This window comes from Erythrolamprus reginae, chromosome 1 (genome assembly GCF_031021105.1).
Source record: "Erythrolamprus reginae isolate rEryReg1 chromosome 1, rEryReg1.hap1, whole genome shotgun sequence".
NCBI lineage: Eukaryota > Metazoa > Chordata > Lepidosauria > Squamata > Dipsadidae > Erythrolamprus > Erythrolamprus reginae.
In genome coordinates, this window is record NC_091950.1 from 23,480,390 (window position 1) to 23,501,616 (window position 21,227).

The 21,227-nt window shown below is 44.3% G+C and overlaps 1 protein-coding gene across 1 annotated transcript in view; it reads left to right on the top strand.

Moving 5' to 3' along the window:
• The window catches only part of UNC13A (unc-13 homolog A), a 251,953-nt gene that overhangs the window by 101,951 nt on the left and 128,775 nt on the right, over positions 1-21,227 (top strand). Inside the window, exons 3-8 of the mRNA XM_070736771.1 lie at positions 3,958-3,987; positions 10,332-10,431; positions 14,110-14,227; positions 15,955-16,078; positions 17,280-17,353; positions 19,070-19,106. Of these exons, the coding sequence (XP_070592872.1) occupies positions 3,958-3,987; positions 10,332-10,431; positions 14,110-14,227; positions 15,955-16,078; positions 17,280-17,353; positions 19,070-19,106 (483 nt within the window). The remainder of the gene's footprint in view (positions 1-3,957; positions 3,988-10,331; positions 10,432-14,109; positions 14,228-15,954; positions 16,079-17,279; positions 17,354-19,069; positions 19,107-21,227) is intronic.

A 21,227-nucleotide genomic window follows, 5' to 3' on the forward strand; every position in this document is an offset into this window, starting at 1 on the left:
TGCCTGGCGGTATAGGTGGGTCTTAAGTAGTTTACGGAAGACAAGGAGGGTGGGAGCGGTTCTAATCTCCGGGGGGAGTTGATTCCAGAGGGTCGGGGCCGCCACAGAGAAGGCTCTTCCCCTGGGGCCCGCCAGACGACATTGTTTAGTCAATGGGACCCGAAGAAGGCCAACTCTGTGGGACCTTATCGGCCGCTGGGATTCGTGCGGTAGCAGGCGGTTCCGGAGGTATTCTGGTCCAATGCCATGTAGGGCTTTAAAGGTCATAGCCAACACTTTGAATTGTGACCGGAAACTGATCGGCAGCCAATGCAGACCACGGAGTGTTGTAGATACGTGGGCGAATCTGGGAAGCCCCACGATGGCTCTCGCGCCTGCGTTCTGCATGATCTGGAGTTTCCGAACACTTTTCAAAGGTAGCCCCATGTAGAGAGCATTGCAGTAATTGAACCTTGAGGTGATAAGGGCATGAGTGACCTTTTCCAGGTCCCATCAGCCAAGCAGTGCTGGCTGGCAGGACCACGGGGAAGGGCCTTCCTTGTGGCGGCTCCGGTCCTCTGGAATCAACTCCCCTCAGAGATTTGCACTGCCTCCACCCTCCTGGCCTTTGGAAAAGTTTTAAAAACACGGCTTTGCCAACAAGGCTTGGGGCCGTTGCGCGATAACACTCTGCCCCCGTAGTATGCTAGTAGTAATGGATGAGTGATGGATGAATATTTTCTTAATGGTTTTTTAAAAAATATTTGGGGTTTTATTTTATTTTATATATTTATTTATTCAACTTCTATGCCGCCCAATCCCAAAGGACTCAGGGTGGCTTACAATAATAATATAAATAGAATACAAACAGATACAGAACAATAAAAAGAAGTCAGACATGATCTAAAACTATAAAACCTCGTATTAAAAAAAGAAACCCATTAATTATAAAAGAGTCATAATCCCATACATACATACTATTCATACAGTGTGGTCATGTCAGTTGTTAGTTCATGGCCCCCCCATGAACTTTGTGGCCTTATGGAAGGCCAGTAGGGTGGGAGCAGTATGGATATTGGGGGGGTAGTTGGTTCCATAGAGCCGGGGCAACCACAGAGAAGTCCCTCTCCCGCGGTCACGCCAACTTGCATTGCTTCGTTGACAGGACCCGGCGGAGGCCAACTCTGTGCGCTCTTATTGGTCTCTGAGAGGTATGTGCCAAGAGGCGGTCCCGTAATTAGTCTGTTTTATATCTTGTATCCTTGCTTTATTCTGTATGCCAGTGTTTCCCAACCTTGGCAACTTGAAGCTATCTGGACTTCAACTCCCAAAATTCCCCAGCCAGCAAATGCTGGCTGGGGAATTCTGGGAGTTGAAGTCCAGATAGGTTCAAGTTGCCAAGGTTGGGAAACACTGCTGTATGCCACCCTGAGTTCATTAGGAGAAGGGCGGCCTATAAATTTAAGTAATAAATGAATAAATAATAAATAAATTTATTATTATTATTATTATTATTATTATTATTATTATTATTATTATTTATTGGATTTATATGCCGCCCCTCTCCGTAGACTCGGAGCAGCTAACAACAATAATAAAAACAGCATATGACAAATCTAATATTTAAAATAACTAAAAACCCTTATTAAAAACCAAACATACACACAAACATACCATGCATAAATTAAAGGCCTAGCGGGAAGGAATATCTCAGTTCCCCCATGCCTGAGGTGGGTTTTAAGGAGCTTACAAAAGGCAAGTAGGGTGGGGGCAGTTCTAATCTCTGGGGGGAGCTGGTTCCAGAGGGCCGGGGCCACCACAGAGAAGGCTCTTCCCCTGGGTCCCGCCAAATGACATTGTTTAGTTGACGGGATTCTGAGAAGGCCCACTCTGTGGGACCTAACTGGTCGCTGGGATTCGTGCGGCAGAAGGTGGACCCAGAGATAATCTGGTCCGGTGCCATGAGGGGCTTTATAGGTCATAACCAACACTTTGAATTGTGACCGGAAACTGATTGGCAGTTTAGCAGTTTGAAAGCAAGCAAATGCATATAGATAAATAGGTACCACTTAAGTGGGAAGGGAAGAGCGTTGGGTGCACCTCGGCATATAGCCACACTGGTCACACAACCATGGAAATATCTTTGGCCCTTGGCTAAGAAACAAATGAATACCACCCGCTAGAGTCAGACACAACTGGACAGAGGCAACATTTATGCTTTACCTTTACAATCACAAGTACAGCTGGAAAAGTTGCCACAATATCTTCTAAGTGGGAGTCCCTGTTATACTTACTAGGAATAGCAATGGCCAGGTGAAAAGTTTAATTTTGGAGATGCAATACTGCAAAAACTCCGAGATTTGTGACTTTAAGGGAAGCCCCATACATGTCATAGAGGGTTTGCTCACCTGGTATATTTTTTGCTTTGATATTTGCCTATTTAAAAACTACTAGAGAAAGCCTGAAATCCATCTAACAATGCCTTCTGCAGCTTTCAAAAATAACCCTCGTCGTATCTGGAGCATGTGGGGAAAATGAAAAGGAGCAGCAGGTACATCTGGGGGAGGGGGTGTCAAAATCTGCAAAATGGCAGGGACAGCGTGATGATTGAAATGTCTATTTCAACACCATGCCCAACATCTTGCAGATTTTGACACACACGCACACACCGTTTGGGGAACAAAAATGCTGCTGTTCAGGGGTGGGTTTTTCCCAGCTTGGACTGGTTTGCCCGAACTGGTAGCATCCCACTGATGATGTCATGCTTACATCAAACTGTGGGTGCCACCAACTTTTTTAAAAAAAATCATTTTTTTTCCCTTCTGAGCATGGGCAGAAGCCGAGATCTGGCACTTTGCATGTGGTACCCATCTATTTTTTGGCTTTGGGGGTGGGTGGGTTTGCCACACGGTGCAGGAGGAACCAACCTGACAGCAAGGTAAGTTGGAACCCATCCCTGCTTCCAGGGTATCCCCACACCCCTTTTTGCTGCCAGGAGGATATACGGAGACTTATTAGATGACTTCATGATGGATCTGGTTCAGTTGGCGCTGGTCCATTTTTTATTTTATTTTTTAAAATTTAAATTAATTTTTTCCTTCTGAGCATGCACATAGCTTCAAGGCAGGATTAGACAGACTCATGGATGCCAAATGTATCTCCGGGACCGCCTTCTGCCGCACGAATCCCAGCAACCGGTTAGGTCCCACAGAGTTGGCCTTCTCTGGGTCCCGTCGACTAAGCAATGTCGTTTGGCGGGACCCAGGAGAAGAGCCTTCTCTGTGGCGGCCCCGACCCTCTGGAACCAGCTCCCCCCAGATATCAGAGTTGCCCCCACCCTCCTTGCCTTTCACAAGCTCCTTAAAACCCACCTCTGTCGTCAGGCATGGGGGAATTGAAATTTCCCTTCCCCCTAGGCTTATAGAATTTATACATGGTATGCTTGTATGTATGAATGGTTCTTTAAATTGGGGGTTTTTTAAGATTGTTTTAATATTAGATTTGTTTACATTGTCTTTTTATATTGTTGTTAGCCGCCCCGAGTCTTCGGAGAGGGGCGGCATACAAATCTAATAAATACAAATACAAATCAGTGGTTATTGAAACGGATGTCCGTATGCCATCTCTATGTTGGTTGAGGCAGGCAGGATTCCCTTGGGTACCATTTGTTAGGGGGGTCAGGGGAAAGGGAGGGTCTTGCCTTCTCTTTCTGCTCAAGATCCCCATGGACAATTGGTGGGCCACTGTGTGACACAGAATGCTGGACTCGATGGGCTTTGGCCCGATTCAGCATGGCTCTTCTTATGTTCTTATGTCTAATGCAGTTCTTTTTAACCACGATGGAATTCATGGCCGGGCTTGCATGGTGTCCTAGACTTAGCCATGGAACAGCTTACGAGGTTATACAAATAAGGATGTGCAGATTTTATTCATTTTAGGGTGATTACTAACTGCTTTCTTTTCTCTTCATTTTTCCAGTCAAAAAAGCCAAGTTTGATGGCCCACAAGGTGAGTTCCTACTTTTTCTCTCCCTTTATTCCTATGGGGAAATAAGACAAACCCGGGATTTCAAGTAAAGTTTCTTCTTAGTATCAAACCGGTCCTAACAATGAGGTGTATAATATCCAATAGCCAAGGGGCTGCCACAAGGCAGAACAAGAAGCAAGGGAGGGAAACTAATTAAGGAGACAACCAACTTAGAACAAAGGAGAAATTTCTTAATTAATCAGTGGAACTACTTGCCTCCAGAAGTTGTGGGTGCTCCAACTCTGGAGGTTTGAAACGGCATAGGGCAGTGATGGCGAACCTTTTTGGGTCATGTGCCAAAAGGGGGGGGGGTGCTATGCCCACACCCCTCCCCTCCCTCCAATGCATGCGCACATCCCCCGCACTGCCCCTTGCGCATATGCACAGGCCTTACTGAAGAATAATACATGAAAAAAATGCCTAACAGGCAAACCAGAAGTTTGGGGAAAAGCACTTCCGGCTTGCCGTTGTGCTGTTTTTTGCACTCTGGGGCTTCAGGAAGCTTCCCTGAACCCTCCAGAGTGCAAAAAAAACAGCATAATGGCAAACCGGAAGTGCGTTTTTCCGAACTTCCGGTTTGTCCATTGGGTGATTTTTTTTGCCCCTTGGGGCTTCAGGGAAGTTTCCTTGAAGCATCTGGAAGGTGAAACGGCCTTTCCCAAGGCCGAAAATTAGCTGGCCAGCGTACAGGGCAAAGTCTCACGTACCCTCCAATATGGTTTGCCATCATGAGTAAAGTGGTGGAGCCATGGCTGAGCTCATGTTTGCGTTCACGGGAGTTCGACCTCCTCGTCGCCACTGTTAAATCACGACTTCAGAGGCTGGTTAAAGCAATCTCCATTTATTGCATACTCAAGACAGAAAACGTTCACCAAATCAGTAAATCCGGAATGAGGGCAACGGCTAATCTGTTGCCCTATTTATACTCTTTAAAACGGTGGGCTTTTCCCAACTGACAAACATTTAACTTTCGCGGCTATTTTCCAATTAGCCGCGTCTTAACCAATCAGAGAATTTCTCAATATATTTCAACAAACACAACAAAAGGGTTTCATGTTTGAGCAGGGGGTTGGACTAGAAGACCTCCAAGATCCCTTCCAACACTAATATTATGTTTATTGTTAGTTATGGAATGTGTTTAGTATACAACCAGTCCTTGATTTACCACAGGGAGCAGAATTTCCGATGCTGAGGCAATTGTTAAGTGAGTTTACAGCCTTTCTTGATAACGGTTAGTTAGGGAAATCACTGCTGTTGTTAAGTGAATCGTGCAGTTATTAAGCGGCTTCCAGCATTGACATTACATGTCAGAATCTGGCTGGGAAGGTTGCAAGTAGCAATCACACGCCCCCCCCCCCCAGGATGTTGCAACCATTGTAAATACATGCCTGTTACCAAGGACCCAAGTTTTGATCACATGATTGTGGGGATGCTGTGATAGCCATACAGTGATACCTCTACTTATGAACTTAATTCGTTCCGGGACCAGGTTCTTAAGTAGAAAAGTTTGTAAGAAGAAGCAATTTTTCCCATAGGAATCAATGTAAAAGCAAATAATGTGTGTGACTGGGGAAACCACAAGGAGGGTGGAGGCCCTGTTTCCTCCCAGGAGATTCCTAGAGAGGCTCCACAGAGGCTTCTCCCCACCTTTTCTGGCCCTGTTTCCTCCCAGGAGATTCCCAGAAAGGCCCCACAGAGGCTTCTCCCTGCCTTTTCTGGCTCAGTTTCCTCCCAGGAGATTCCTAGAGAGGCCCAACGGAGGCTTCTCCCTGCCTTTTCTGGCTCCGTTTCCTCCCAGGAGATTCCTAGAGAGGCCCAACGGAAGCTTCTCCCTGCCTTTTCTGGCTCCGTTTCTTCCCAGGAGATTCCTAGAGAGGTCCCACGGAGGCTTCTCCCTGCCTTTTCTGGCCCTCTTTCCTCCCAGGAGATTCCTAGAGAGGTCCCACGGAGGCTTCTCCCTGCCTTTTCTGGCCCTCTTTCCTCCCAGGAGATTCCTAGAGAGGTCCCACGGAGGCTTCTCCCTGCCTTTTCTGGCCCTCTTTCCTCCCAGGAGATTCCTAGAGAGGTCCCACGGAGGCTTCTCCCTGCCTTTTCCGGTTACAGTTTCTGAAGCTCAGGTTTGTAAGTGGAAAATGGTTCTTGAGAAGAGGCAAAAAAATCTTGAACACCCAGTTCTTATCTAGAAAAGTTTGTAAGTAGAGGCGTTCTTAGGTAGAGGTACCACTGTATTTTGTGAGGGCAGGTCATCAGTCACTTCTTTCAGTTCCACTATAATTTCAAATGGTCACTAAACAAATGATTGTACATTAAGGAGTACTAGAAATTCCCCCTTATAATCAATATAATCTCAATGCAGTAGCAAGGATAGAAATCCTGCAATGTCAGTGATACCTCACACAACCTCATTTTGTAGAATTTCTTCAAAATCTAATGGCAAATTAATACCAGGTGGCATTCATGCTCACAATGCCTTCCATCCAAACCCAACATTGTTTAAATGTGGGAGAAGTAGGAGGTGTTTGAATGATCACGAATTTTTTGACATTTTTTTCTGAAACAATTGCAAGTTTCAGTACAGGCCTGTATTTAAGAGCCTTAATTGTCTGTGGATGTGCAGATTGTTGCACAACTGAAATGTAAACACTAACAGCGTGTTGCCCTTCATGTCATCCTACCATTTTTGTGCACTGAAATAACTTCAGAACATGACCAGGTTACATATGAATGTCCTGCCCACACAGTTTCTCAGCCTCAGTTCTAGCAACATAGTAATAATCCCTTCAATTGTAGACCCTTTTGTTAACTGTCCTCAGGGGACCTTACCTCTGGATGACCTACTTAATGACAAAGAACAGTAAAACGGGTGGGAGAATATCTCTAATATTGAGAAGAAATTGCTGAAATGGTTAGAGAAAGAAAACAAAACTTTTAGAACTTGGATTTGGGAGAAAACTCAGCAAAAATGTTAACCAAATTAAACACAATAGGCCAGCCCTTGAAAAGCCAAAGAAATATTATTGAGAGGTTGCTAGAAATATGGTTTCTGAGCATTCCTGAGGATAAGAAATGGGTGAGCAGGACATTAACATGTTACCTGGGTAGGCTCTGTAGTTATGTCAATGTTCAAATGACAAAATTGAACGGGTCCAAAGACGGGCTACAAGAATGGTGGAAGGTCTTAAGCATAAAACGTATCAGGAAAGACTTAATGAACACAATCTGTATAGTCTGGAGGACAGAAGGAAAAGGGGGGACATGATCGAAACATTTAAATATGTTAAAGGGTTAAATAAGGACCAGGAGGGAAGTGTTTTTAATAGGAAAGTGAACACAAGAACAAGGGGACACAATCTGAAGTTAGTTGGGGGAAAGATAAAAAGCAACGTGAGAAAATATTATTTCACTGAAAGAGTAGTAGATCTTTGGAACAAACTTCCAGCAGACGTGGTTGGTAAATCCACAGTAACTGAATTTAAACATGCCTGGGATAAACATATATCCATTGTAAGATAAAATACAGAAAATAGTATAAGGGCAGACTAGATGGACCTTGAGGTCTTTTTCTGCCGTCAGTCTTCTATGTTTCTATGTTTCTATGTTTCTACAAGAAGCAGAAAAATACACCTGCATAAAATTTGACATGTTGGCAGCCAAGACTAAATTTGTCTGAATAACAAGGTGGAGAAATAGGGCTATCGTTAGTTATTAAAATTAAAGAATGTAATTGGTGGATTCTTTTGGCTTAGAGACTCTTTTTATGGAGCATCATGTGCCGGTAGGAGATCAACCCTTAATTTTTTGAGGCTGAACCAAGAGTTGGTGGGAGCTTAGAATGGCTGATTTAGGCTCCTTGCCAAGTTTATTTATTTTATTTATTTTGTTTTGTCAAATACATATTGGTGGTATACAAAGATATAACAATATTTATATACAGTGGTACCTCGTGATACGAACCCCTCATGATACGAACCCCTCGTGATACGAACCCAGAGTTCGGAAATTTTTTGCCTCTTCTTATGAACTTTTTTGGGCTTACGAACCCACCGCAGATCGAAAAATGGCGCTCCGCTGGGTGCTGCTGCCCAGCTGTCACCTTTTAAAACAGCCGGGGGGCTTCTTGGCATTCTCCTGAACCCGAACCCGAACTTTTCAGGTTCGGGTTCGGGAGGCCGCCGAGAAGTGTTGCCGCCCGGCTGTCACCTTCTGAAACAGCCAGGGGCGTTCTCGGCGTTCTCCTGAACGCCGAACCCGGAATTTCGGGTTCGGGTTCCAGAGGCCGCCGAGAAGCGCCCAGCTGTTTCAGAAGGTTACAGCCGGGCGGCGGCGGCCAGCGGAGCACCGTTTTTGCGATCGGCGTTGTCGTTTTCAGCCGATCTGGAGGCTGGAAAGGAGGTGGGGAATCCCAATAGGGAATTCCATTGGCGGAGCTTTGACGTCACGAAGACGTCCTACCCTAGGTTTTAGGGTAAAGCTTTGGGGGTTAGGTGATGACACTACAGAGTCTGGTAGTGGGTTCCATGCATCAACTACTTTGCACTAATTCCAACCAGTATTAAGGTTACAATTTACTAAGCTAGAATTGGTTACTAACAACTAATTTCTGACAGTATACAACAATATAAACAGGTGCCAATAACAAAGCTCAATTCATAACAAATTATTTTTAACAGTATATTATATCAGAAGCAAACAGCAAATCTTGGTTAGATCACTATGCTCCTTTAGTGGCAAGCACAATATTCATTCCTATAACATGACAGACTATTGATAAACACAGGTCGAGTGCTGTCTTGAAAAAGTGCTAAACAGCCCAGCTTGGATTAAATATAGTCATAAAGCTATCAAAATCATGATTAAATATTCATTCCATGCCCAGGTATCTTGGTAGCAGTCACTGAGGAACCATGAGTGAGGAAATGCTCGTTTGTTGTTATGATCCCCTTGTGGTCTTCATATCAAACATCAAGTTGGCCATTGAACATATTTTAACAGATAAACAGAGTTGGAAGGGACCTTGCATGGTCATCTAGTCCAGTGTTTCCCAACCTTTTTTGAGCCGCGGCACATTATTCACATTTACAAAATCCTGGGGAACACTGAGCGGGGGGCTAAAAAAAGTTTGGACAAAAACAATCTCTCTCTTCCTCTCTTTTGCTCTATTTCTCTCTCTCTCTCCCTCTTTCTCTCTCTTCCTTCCTTCCTCTTTCTTTCCCTATCTCCATCCTTCTTTGTTTCTCCTTTCCTTCCTCTTTTTTGCTCTCTTTCTCTCTCCCTCCTTCCCTCCCTCTATGTCTTTCCCTCACCCTTCTTCCCCCTCTTTCTCTCTCTCTCTCTCTCGCTGTCTTTCTCTCTCTTTCTCTCTCCCCCTCTTTCTTTCTTGCTATCTCTCTTTCTCCCTCTCTTTTTTGCTTTCTCTTTCTCTCCCCCACTCTCTCTCCCTCTCTTGCTATCTCTTTCTCTCTCTTGCTATCTCTCTCTTGCTATCTCTCTCTCTTTCTCGTACACAACACCGCAGCAGTGACATTGGGCAGTAGCCGTGGGGTGGCGGCAGGGTGGTCAGCTGTGAGGCAGAGCTCCAGAATGGAGGCACCGACGGCGGCAGCTGGACGTGTTGATAGATGCCGTACATGCTGGCATTGTGCTGGGCATGGGGCTGGAGCCTTTGTCCCGGCCCAGTCAGCAGGCAAGTGCCAGCCACGCAATGCCAGCATGTACGGCGTACAGCAACATGTTCAGCCGCCGCCATCGGTGCCTCTGTCCTGGAGTTCTGGCTCACAGTCGACCACCCTGCCGCTGCCCAGCGGCTACTGCCCGGTGCTGCTGCTGCCGCCGCCCTCCCACTGCCGGGCCCCAAAGCTCACCTGCAGCTACGGCCAGGGAAGCTCCAGCCGGGTGGGGCGCTGCAGTTGCCGGAAAACTTGGAAGGCGCAAAGAAGGAAGCTCAGCTTCCGGTCTCACAACTTTTTGCTCTTCGCACTCTCAGCAAAAAGTTGCGAGACCAGAAGCTGAGCTTCCTTCTTCGCGGCACACCTGACCATGTCTCGCAGCATACTAATGTGCCACGGCACACTGGTTGGGAAACACTGATCTAGTCCAACCCTCTGCCCAAGCAGGAAACCTTACATCTACTTCTATCTAGAATTGAACTCACAACCTCCTGATTGTGAAGCGAGAGCTCCACGGAGGAAATACTCAGAATTCATAAGCATTTTGAAAACCAGAGGTTGAATGGGGACATTATATAATAATTCTGATAAAGTGTGCTAACCCAGAATTTTCCAGTGCTGTTAATTTATATTCTCTATGTTTTGCTTTCTCTCTGGTAGAAAAATTCAACACATACGTGACCCTCAAAGTTCAGAATGTCAAGAGCACGACCATTGCAGTGCGAGGGAACCTTCCCTGCTGGGAACAAGATTTTATGTTGTAAGTTGGGATGGGAAATATTTCCACCTTTCCAAATCTTGGTTAGTGGGATAAATGCTATGCAATGATGTGGAATTGCTGTGCGGCCCAGTAATATATTCCATTTACAGGACTTGTTTGGAGGCTCATAATGTTCACCTTTGTTACAAAATGCAGTTGTATTGGGGTGCTTGCACATTTAAAAATGTATAGTTAAATGAATATAGGATTAAAACCACTTAATTTAGGCTAATTACTGTTCTGCCGGCGTGTCCCAACTGTCTGTAATTACAGGGTAATTAGTCCAGAAAGACACACACCACATGATAGAAGGAAAACCAAAAGTCTTTATCAACAGAAAAGCAGGGAAAACTCCCTTTTTAAATGTCAAAGGGATTTTCTGGTACACACAAGGCACAGGTTAAATGCAATCCAAATTCTCACCCAGTAACTGGGAAATTGAGTCCAAATTCCCAGGTCCAGAAAGTCCACACAGTCTTGAACAGGGAAACAACAAAACCACGATCTTGACGAACTATGAATCAGATAAACTTCCACAAGGCTAAACCAGCACGCTGTTCTTTTTATCTGTAGCACTAATTACAGCAGCTCCACCCAACCACAGGTGGCCTCACTTATCTCCTGTAATAATCCTTCAGTTGTTCTCTCCTATGCATCACTCTACACATGCATGGATCTGTTATAAGTTCTTGTTCAGAATCCAGTGATGATAAGGATGATTGATGTCTTCCTGGGCTGTCTGCCAAACTCCCCCCTTCCCTGCTACTCACACTTCCTTCGTCAGAGGAGCCTCCGTCGGGAGATTCTATCGGAAGTAAAACAGGCCTGTGGCATGTGGATGTTTCCCCCACATCCACCTCCAGATTCCTTGGGGCAGGAGCTGGGCCAGAGCCAACCACAACAGTTATGTGTTGTAATAGAAATGTGTTATGTATTGAATATACAGTGTATAATTGTGTTAAGCCGTGCTAAAGTGAAACTAAAAGATGAGACTCCAACTACAATTTCAAGAGATCCCATACTCCATGGAGCTTGATACTGGATTGGCCCTATCCATTATCTCCTCCATAACTTTTGGGCACATTTGCAAATGTAGCTGGCAGTGAATCCCACTGAAATCATTGAGTTTGGTGCTAATGGACTTTTAGAATTGCTTCCCTCAGCTAATTTGAGGCTGCAGGCAAGTCACTGCTAAAATGAAAGTGAAACTAAAGCTGCAAGGAGGCAAAACAGGAAGGAGAGGCAAAATTTTATTTTCTTATGCTAATCAGTTGCTCAATCTGGATGCAAGGAGGTAAGACAATAACTAAAATGTCTGTAAAATGTTCAAATTATTAGACTTATTTTTAAAGATTGCTTTATTATTGTTCTAGACAACTTTAACAAAATGAAAAAGCCTTTTAATATAAATGCTTGATCTGAAGAGGCCCAATGCTATTGTATCTTCTTTTAAAAATCAGAGAATAATGTATACTTTGAGAAAGCCACAACAATGTTAACAGCTCTGTACAAGTATAGTCTGAAGTGTATCAGTGTCCTGTTTAGTATTAAGATAAAGCAGCTGGGTTAAATCCTGACTCAGTCATGTTTGGAGTAGATCTGTTAAATTAATTGGGAGGAGTTAGTGTGATTACATTTAAGGAAAATTTTCTGGCATTAATATACTGTACAGTACTGCCATAATGTACATTTCCCCAGTTCTTTTATACTGTATTTCTATAGGTCAGGCACACATGCACACAAATACACAGCAAACAGTGTATACCATCTGTGCTGTTTGCTGTTTGACAAATTGCTGGGAGGCATAGGCCTTTTTTCCTTGTTCTCCTCCCCCCCCAAACTAAGGTGTGTCTTACTCTCAGGAGTATTTTATACGGTATGTATTGAATATATGTAGTTGTGTTAAGTTCTGCTAAACTGAAACTAACTTTTAGATGACCCTAACTGTTAACTTCAACTGTTTTGGAAGGAAACTTACAACATCATATTTGGGCCAGCTCTTTCAAGTACAGTATTATGATTACAGGGATTTGCCTGTTGTTGCACAGTTTGAGTCAATAAATGCTGTTGTATCTAGGTGGGTCTGTTCTTGCCTATTGCAGCCTACTACCACAATACAAAGTATGCCAAAGGACACTATTTACTTAATTAAATTATTTTTAAAAAGTCAGTATCATTGGTGCAAAGCTTTTGTAGATGATATAATAATAATAATAATAATAATAATAATAATAATATTAAACTATTGTTGTTGTTGTTGTTGTTGTTATTGTTGTTGTTGTTATTATTATTATTATTATTATTTAGATTTGTATGGCATATAAAAACCTCATTTTTAAGATTTCAATTTGTGTATAGGGAGGACTTGTTAATTCACCAGCAATAATTGCTGTTTTTAAGCTGTGCTTGTGATAAAAAGTCTCATGCAAAAATTCAATGTTCTGCTTGTGCAGGGGCGTTGGACAAAAAGACCTCCAACCAGACTTTATTCCTTCTAACCAAGGCCTATTCCCAAGATTCTACCAATCTAATCAATCTCATAAACTACCAGCAGGACCAGTAATTCCTCCAGTAATCTGGGTTTCTAAAAGATAGAGGGCTAAGGTTGTGCAATCCTTTGGATTTAATTTTGAAAAGGGAAGTTGGGAAGTTCAGGGCAGCAGTTTCCACCCCGAGTTCTTGGAGAGGGGCATTATTATTATTATTATTATTATTATTATTATTATTATTATTATTCCTGCAAATCTTCAAAACAGCCTCATATTTTTTCCTTGGAATCAAGTAGCAGCTGTAAAGGCCAGCCATGCAATCCAAGGAAAAGATAGAACTGCGCTAAAGAGCAGTAGATCTGTGCCACATTTGTGCTGATGTGCACTTGTGAGCCACTTTTGGGAACTAAATCCAAAGCCATTAAGAACAGTAGTGGGGTTCTAAAACCCTTTACTACTGGTTCGTGTGTGTGTGCATGACACAACCTTCCATCCTTCCGAGTTGGGTAAAATGAGGACCCAGATTGTTGGTGGCAATGTGCTGATTCTGTAAACTGCTTAGAGAGGGCTGTAAAAGCATCATGAAATGGTATATAAGTCTAAATGCTATTGCTATCAGCTGAAGAGTTTGGGAACACCTGAGTTAGAATTAGAGTGGAAGATATAGGGCAGTGATGGAGAACCTATGGCACGGGTGCCACAGGTGGCACACGGAGCCATATCTGCTGGCATGGAGCCATTGACCTAGCTCAGCTCCAACATGCATGTGTGTGTGTCGGCCAGCTGATTTTTGACTAGCAAAGAAGCTCTGGGAGGGTGTTTTTGGCTTCCAGAGAGTCTCCGGAGGGATGGGGGAGAGTGTTTCTACCCTCCCCTGGCTCCAGGGAAGACTTTGGAGCCTGGGGAGGGCGAAACACAAGCCTACAGGGCCCACCAGAAGTTGGGAAATGGGCCATTTCTGGGCTCCAGAGGGCTTTTGGGGGGTGGGGGAAGCTATTTTTGCCCTCCCTAGGCATTGAATTATGAGTGTGGGCACTCGCGCGTGCCCGATAGCACACATGCGCGCTCTTTCGGCACCCAAGGAAAAAAAGGTTCGCCATCACTGATATAAGAGAAATGGAATGAGTGGTTATCAGCTTTGGGGAAAGTCACTCTAGCCCAGTCTAACAGATGTATCTCTATCCTGCAGTGAGATTAATCGGCTGGACCTCGGTTTGACAGTGGAAGTGTGGAACAAAGGTCTTATCTGGGACACCATGGTGGGCACGGTTTGGATACCCTTAAGCACAATCCGCCAATCAAACGAGGTGCGTATACAGCCAAACCTCTGGAGATATCCTTGCCCTTGGAGGAGATTTGAGCCCCACTCCCCAAGCGAAGGCGTTTGGGTTTTATAGAAAAGTTAGCCATGCTATGATAGTGAACACCGTTCTTCCTGTCCAGGCTTCCTCATGTTTGTGCCTTCTAGATGTGTGGGATTGTAGACTCTTCTGGCTATCTTTTTATCCTCATCTTGGAAAGCGTCTGGCCAACAGAACAAAGACCAAGTCCCATCTGATGCATACTTTTAGGAAAGATAAAAGTATTTGTTGAGGAAACAAAGGCAATGGGTAGTCCTCCTTCCCTCCCTCCCTCCTTCCTTTCTTCCTTCTTCCCTCCCTCCCTCCTTTCTTCCTCCTTCCCTCCCTTTCTCCTTCCTTTCTTCCTCCTTCCCTCCCTCCCTCCTTCCTTTCTTCCTCCTTCCCTCCCTCCTTCCTTTCTTCCTCCTTCCCTCCCTCCTTCCTTTCTTCCTCCCTCCCTCCTTCCTTTCTTCCTCCTTCCTTCCCTCCCTCCTTCCTTTCTTCCTCCTTCCCTCCCTCCCTCCTTTCTTCCTTCTTCCCTCCCTCCTTCCTTCCCCCCTCCCTCCCTTCTTCCCCCTTTTAATGAATTGAATTGAATTTACTCAACTTCCATGCCGCTCAATCCCATAGGATTCAGGGTGACTTACAACAATAAAAAAATAATACAATAATAAAGAGTCGAACATCAACAGTAGATTCTTCCTTTCTTTCTTTCTCTATCTTTTTCTTTTCCCTTCTTTTTCCTTTCTTTTCTTTTTTCTGTTTCTTTTTTCTTTTTCTCTTTTGTCTCTTTTTTCTTTTTTTCCTCTCCCCCCCCCTCTTTTTTCTTTTTTTACAAAAGAGTACCTGCCCCTTTTGGTCATCAAAAGGTGACACGCTGGTCAGTTAATTGCGACCTGACCATAGAGATGTGTTTACAAGACAGTGCAAGCATGTAGTAGAGTGGTTAAATGCAACACGTGTTACCGCCAGTATTTATTTGATGGGCCAAGTATGGTTGAACGGGGGGGGCAGGGGGGGCGGGGAGCAAAGAAAACCCTACTCTACTCTTCCCAGAAAAAGAGCAAGCACGTTGGATGAGAAGACTATCAATCCTAGGTCTAGAAAGCTTAGAACTACGACGCCTAAAACGCGATCTAAGTATTGCCCACAAAATCATATGCTGCAACATCCTGCCTGTCAATGACTACTTCAGCTTCAACCGCAACAACACAAGAGCACGCAACAAACTCAAACTTAATATTAACCGCTCCAAGCTTGACTGTAAAAAATATGACTTTAGCAATCGAGTTGTCGAAGCGTGGAACTCATTACCAGACTCAGTAGTGTCAACCCCTCACCCCCAACATTTCTCCCTTAGACTATCCACGATTGACCTCTCTAGGTTCCTAAGAGGTCAGTAAGGGGTGTACATAAGTGCACTAGCCTGCCTTTCGTCCCCTGTCCAATTGTCTCTCCTTATCTCATATATCATATATCTTTTCTTCCTTTCATATATCTTCTCCTCTACTTTTATATCTTTTCTTTTTTATATCTTTTCTTTATATATAATACTTCATGTCTATCCTCTTCAATATGTATTGTGTATTGGACAAAATAAATAAATAAATAAAATAAATAAATAAATAAATAAATAAATAAAGATGCAACTGATCAAAGGCTCAATTTCTCCCTTTCCTTGTTCTTCCCCCCAGGATGGCCCAGGAGAGTGGCTAACTCTTGATTCTCACGTCATCATGACCGATAATGAAATCTCTGGGACCAAAGACCCCACTTTCCACCGTATCCTCTTGGACACCCGCTTTGAACTCCCCCTCGGTAGGTTACGTTGCAAGACAGACAAATGCAACTGCTTATCTTTTTTCCTCAGTCATTTGCAGTCTGGGTTTTTTAAAAAAATCCCCGTCAAGATGGTGGCTTTGTTCACACCAGGTTCGGTTTTGTCTTTTTCTTTTTTTTAACCTCTCCCGCCATGAACTCCACTAATGGGACTGTGCAGTAATGGACGGCCAAAATTTTTACTGCCACACTGTGGGTGTGGCTTACTTTGTGGGTGTGGTTTAATGGTCATGTGACTGGGAGTGGCTTGCCAGCCATGTGATCAGGTGGGAGTGGCTTGAACGATCATCATCGTTCAAGTGAACTGTTAAGTCCTCGACTTACAACCTTACTCGCTGGGGTGACAGTTAGCCGCCAATCAGCAAGAGCTGCGCACGCATCTTCATTTCCGCCAGTGGAACTGTGTTCCACCCCGCCCTGCCTGCTGCCCACCCCTGGGACTGTGTTTGTTTGTTTGTTTGTTTGTTTGTTTGTTATTGCAATTTATAAACCTTCCGGAGTCTGGACGGTGAACAGCAATGGAAAACAAAGTAAAAAACAATTTTAAAACCCTTAGTACTAAAATATTCATATCCATTCAGCTGGGCCAAGATGGCATTCACGGGCCCCAGGCCTGCTGGCAAAGCCATGTTTTCATGGCTTTTCAGAAAGCTAGGAAGGTTGGGATTGTTCGGATCTCTGGGGGGGGGGGAGAGTTGATTCCATAGCGCTGGGGCCACCACAGAGAAGGCCCTCCCACATGTTCCTGCCAGCCGAGATTGTCTAGCCGAAGGGACCTTGAGAAGACCAACTCTGTGGGTCCTAACAGGCTGCTGGGAGTTATATGGCAGAATGTGGTTCCCTACACCAGTGTTTCCCATCCTTGGCAACATGAAGATATCTGGACTTCAACTCCCAGAATTCCCCAGCCGCTGGCTGGGGAATTCTGGGAGTTGAAGTCCAAATATCTTCAAGTTGCCAGGGTTGGGAAACACTGCCGTACACAATCTAGCCCTAAGCCATGTAGAGCTTTAAAGCTGACAACCAACACCTTGGTTATTTAAAAATGCAATCTCACAAATGTGGCCTAATATTAGGTGTTTCTGTATATATATATAAAAAAGGAAGCTACACCACTTGATTTTGCTAAGGGGCTTCTGTTAACCTGATAAAAATCTCCCACTCCCCCCCCTTCTTGCAGACATTCCTGAAGAAGAGGCTCGCTATTGGGTCAAGGAGCTGGAGCGGCTGAATGCCATGCGAGACCAAGATGATGTAAGTATGTGCGAAGGAGTGGGTGGGCCTATCTGAGAATTTGGAAAAATGCATCATCTGTTCTATTTCCACCTCCAAGAATCCTCACACTTTAATCTCTGCCTGAACTCCATGGGTGCATGCAAGCATTTCTTTCCCCTCCAGTATTGGGTTCCTTACCAGTACAGACAGTGAAAGGCTACCATGCACGGAAGCAAAAAAAGTGGCAAAATCATTCTCGTGCATACCGTAATTCCTGCGCATGCGCAGAAGCAAAACCTTACCGGGATGCACCCACTGGTCAGCCAGAACTGGGCACACATCACATGAGTAAGAACCCCCGCCTGTTCTCCCCTCTTAACAATATATTATTATTATTATTATTATTATTATTATTATTATTATTATTATTATTGAAACAAAATGGCAATACATGCACAGTGCCTGAAATTCGGCTTCTGCGCATGCTCAGAAATTTCCATGGTACAGATATTTTTTCCCAGTAGTCTATTTGCATGTGGGTGGACCTGTCTGAAGATGGGTAGAGGAGCAGTGTCTCGGTTCCAAAGACCATCAGAAATTCAGTGAACACCTCTACTTAAGAACTTTTCTAGATAAGAACCGGGTATTCAACATTTTTTTGCTTCTTCTCGATTTTCCACTTAAGAACCCAAGCCCGGAAAAATTTCCCAGGAAATTTGAGAGCAGCACGAAGGCCCGGCCAGTTTCTTACCATTCCCCCTTTAATACCAGCCATCTCGGTCTTTTCTAGGCTGCCAGAGGAGCCTTTCAGTGGCGCTCCCCCTCTCGCCCGCCTGAGTTTCTCTCTCTGGCGCAGTGCATGGGAGGCAGCCTCGCACCAGGTGTATGGGAGGCGCATGCTCCTCCTTACAGCCTCAAAGTCCCTCTTTTTTTTTTTTAAGCTTTAAAGTTTTGGATTTTTTTGATTCCCCTCACCTCACCTTCTTCCTTCTGCAGCGACTGTCCTTCTCCTCTTCTTCCTCCTCCCATCCAAATTCTGAGCTTTTATTTCTTTCCTAATGGGTTTGCACGCATTATTTGCTTTTACATTGATTCCTATGGGAAAAATTGCTTCTACTTACAAACGTTTCTACTTAAGAACCTGGTCACGGAACGAATTAAGTTCTTAAGTACAGGTAGCACTGTATATTATTTTTCCTATGGTCTTAGGTGACCCCTGTGAAAGGGTCGTTTGACTCTCAAAAGGGGTCGCAACCCACAGGTTGAGAACCACTGCCCGTACGTCAGTTGATGCCCTTATGTCAACTGGAGTGGCTTTGCCAGCAGGCGTGGGGCCAGTGACCACCTAGCCCCAGTTGAATGGATATGAATGTTTTATTATTAAGCGTTTTAAAATTGTTTTTATATTGTTTTATATCGTTGTTTGCCACCCAGAGTCTGTAAGGAGTTGGGCAGCTTATAAATCGCAAAAATAATAAATGAATTGTGTACTCGTTGCACCAGGCGTGTGCTGTTCCCAGTGAAGTCCAAAATAGAACCATGTCCCTTGGCTCCCATTGTCAAAAATTCTCTTCCCAAACGAAGTGCTTTTCAATTGAACCAGTTCCCTCTCCATCTTCCCCATCTGCTGCCACTTTCAGCTCTCGCTCTGGAGCTCCCAAATCAGAGGGCTTTGAGAAAAAGGATGTCAGTTCTTCTCCGACAGGTCCTAATCTTTGTGTTTTTTCTTCCTCTCCCTCTTCCTCCTGGGAGAAGCAAGAGAAGCCGCTTCCAGTCCCCGGCTCGCAGTGCTGTAAGTGTTTCTTTGATTTGGGGGAGGTTGGGCATATACGATTGCATTTTCCTAATTTCTGCTGCAAATTAGGGTTGGCACATGAAGGGTTTCCCTTCACACTTTTCCAAGCAAGGTGGACCGCCCCCCCCTCCGTTTTTGGCTGGAATAGTTGGAAACCAGTGTTTCATTCCAAGATTAATGAGGGTTTGGCCCAAGACAGAGCTGTTTACAGTTTGGTCAATGAAAGCTTCATCCTTTCTTCCTCTCCCTTCCCTCTGTGTCTTCCTAATACCATTTCTTCCCTTATGTCTTCCTACCCTGATAAGCCTCAGAAGATCTATGGAATGGTGGGCGCATGGGCTAGAGAGCGCAGATGCTGAGGACAGAAAGATAAGGACAAAAAACAGCCCATTTAACTCCATCCTGGAAAATAACCTATTATCCTAGTTAGGAAAGATGTCGAATTGATCCTTTGAACGATTACAATATAATTCTAGAATATAAGGAAAGCCAGTATGAAACAGACTCGACTATAGAACAGTGATGGCAAACCCATGGCACGTGTGCCATAGGTGGCATGGGGAGCTATATTTGCTGGCACTTGAGCCGTTGCTGTGGTACATATGTGTGGGCTGGTCAGCTGATTTTTGGATTATACAGAGGCTCTGGGAAGGTATTTTCGGCTTCCAGAGGGCCTCTGGGGGGCTGTGGAAGGCGTTTTTGCCCTCCCCAGGCTCCAGAGAAGCCTCTGGAGCCTAGGGAGGGTGAAAAGCAGGCCCAACTGGCCCACTAGTTGGGAAACAGGCTGTTTCTGGCCTCCAGAGGGCGTCTGGGGCAGCAAAGGAGGCAATTTTTCACCCTCCAAAGGCATTGAATTATGGATGCGGACACTCGCGCATGCACCCGAGGGAAAAAAGGTTCGCCATCACTGCTATAGAAGAACTCTGCTAGATCAGATGTAAAAAGCTCATCAAACAAGGATCTGACTGTTGATAGCCAGATACCCTCATGGGCAGGGGTCTCCAAACTTGGCAACTTTAAGACTTGTGGACTTCAACTCCCAGAATTCTCCAGCCACCATAGCTGGCTGGAGAATTCTGGGAGTTGAAGTCCACAAGTCTTAAAGTTGCCAAGTTTGGAGACCCCTGCTCATGGGAAACCCACAGGCAGATTAATCTTGCTAATAACATATTGGTGCAGGTTTTCATAGCCAGTTGGACAAAGTTGAGCTTCAGGGCTTTAGTGTTCATAATTAGTGAGCCTACTCCTTTTCACAGACAACTGTGGCTTGTAAATTCACAGTGTAGTACATTATATAGACTACACACATCTGATCAGATTGTGATATGGCCAGGTGTTTCAACTTCTGATTGGATTTCGGTTGAGTTAATTTCAAATTGGTGCAAGTTGGTGACAACTTTGATTGGTTCTTTCTTGGTCCAGTCAGGATTGGACATAGAACCTCAAGATTCCAGCCATAGTTGTCGGCAAAACATCAAAAATTCTGTTCTCTAGAGCAGTATTTCCCAACCATGACAACTTGAAGATATCTGGACTTCAACTCCCAGAATTCTGGGAGTTGAAGTCCAGATATCTTCAGGTTGCCAAGGTTGGGAAACACTGCTCTAGAGCAGAGGGTCTCCAACCTTGACAACTTTAAGACTTGTGGATTTCAACTCACAGAATTCCTCAATTTCAATTGTGGGAATTGAAATCCACAAGTCTTAAAATTGCCAAGGTTGGAGTCCCTTGATCTAGAATCTAGACCATGCTTACTAAAAGCCAACAATTATGCTAATTCTGAGCATTTAATCAGGACAGGTGAACTGCTCTTGTATATTGAGGCTCCATTATATACTATGATTAATAGCAGTTGAAAGGTATACTATCCATACTATATAAACAAATGCAAACTCAGCCCCTATTGATCACAGACTAAGGAGCCATCTTGCTTCAATTATTAATACTGAATAAGCTGTTCCCAAAAATCTTAGCCTGAATCCCACAATTTATTCCTTCTTCACTTTTTTGTAACTAGGATGTAATTTCATTTCATTTCTGTTACATCTTCCATGCAACAATCTCAGATCCACTCAGTCAGGGATCCTGTTATTCATACATGAATTTTTCACACACTAT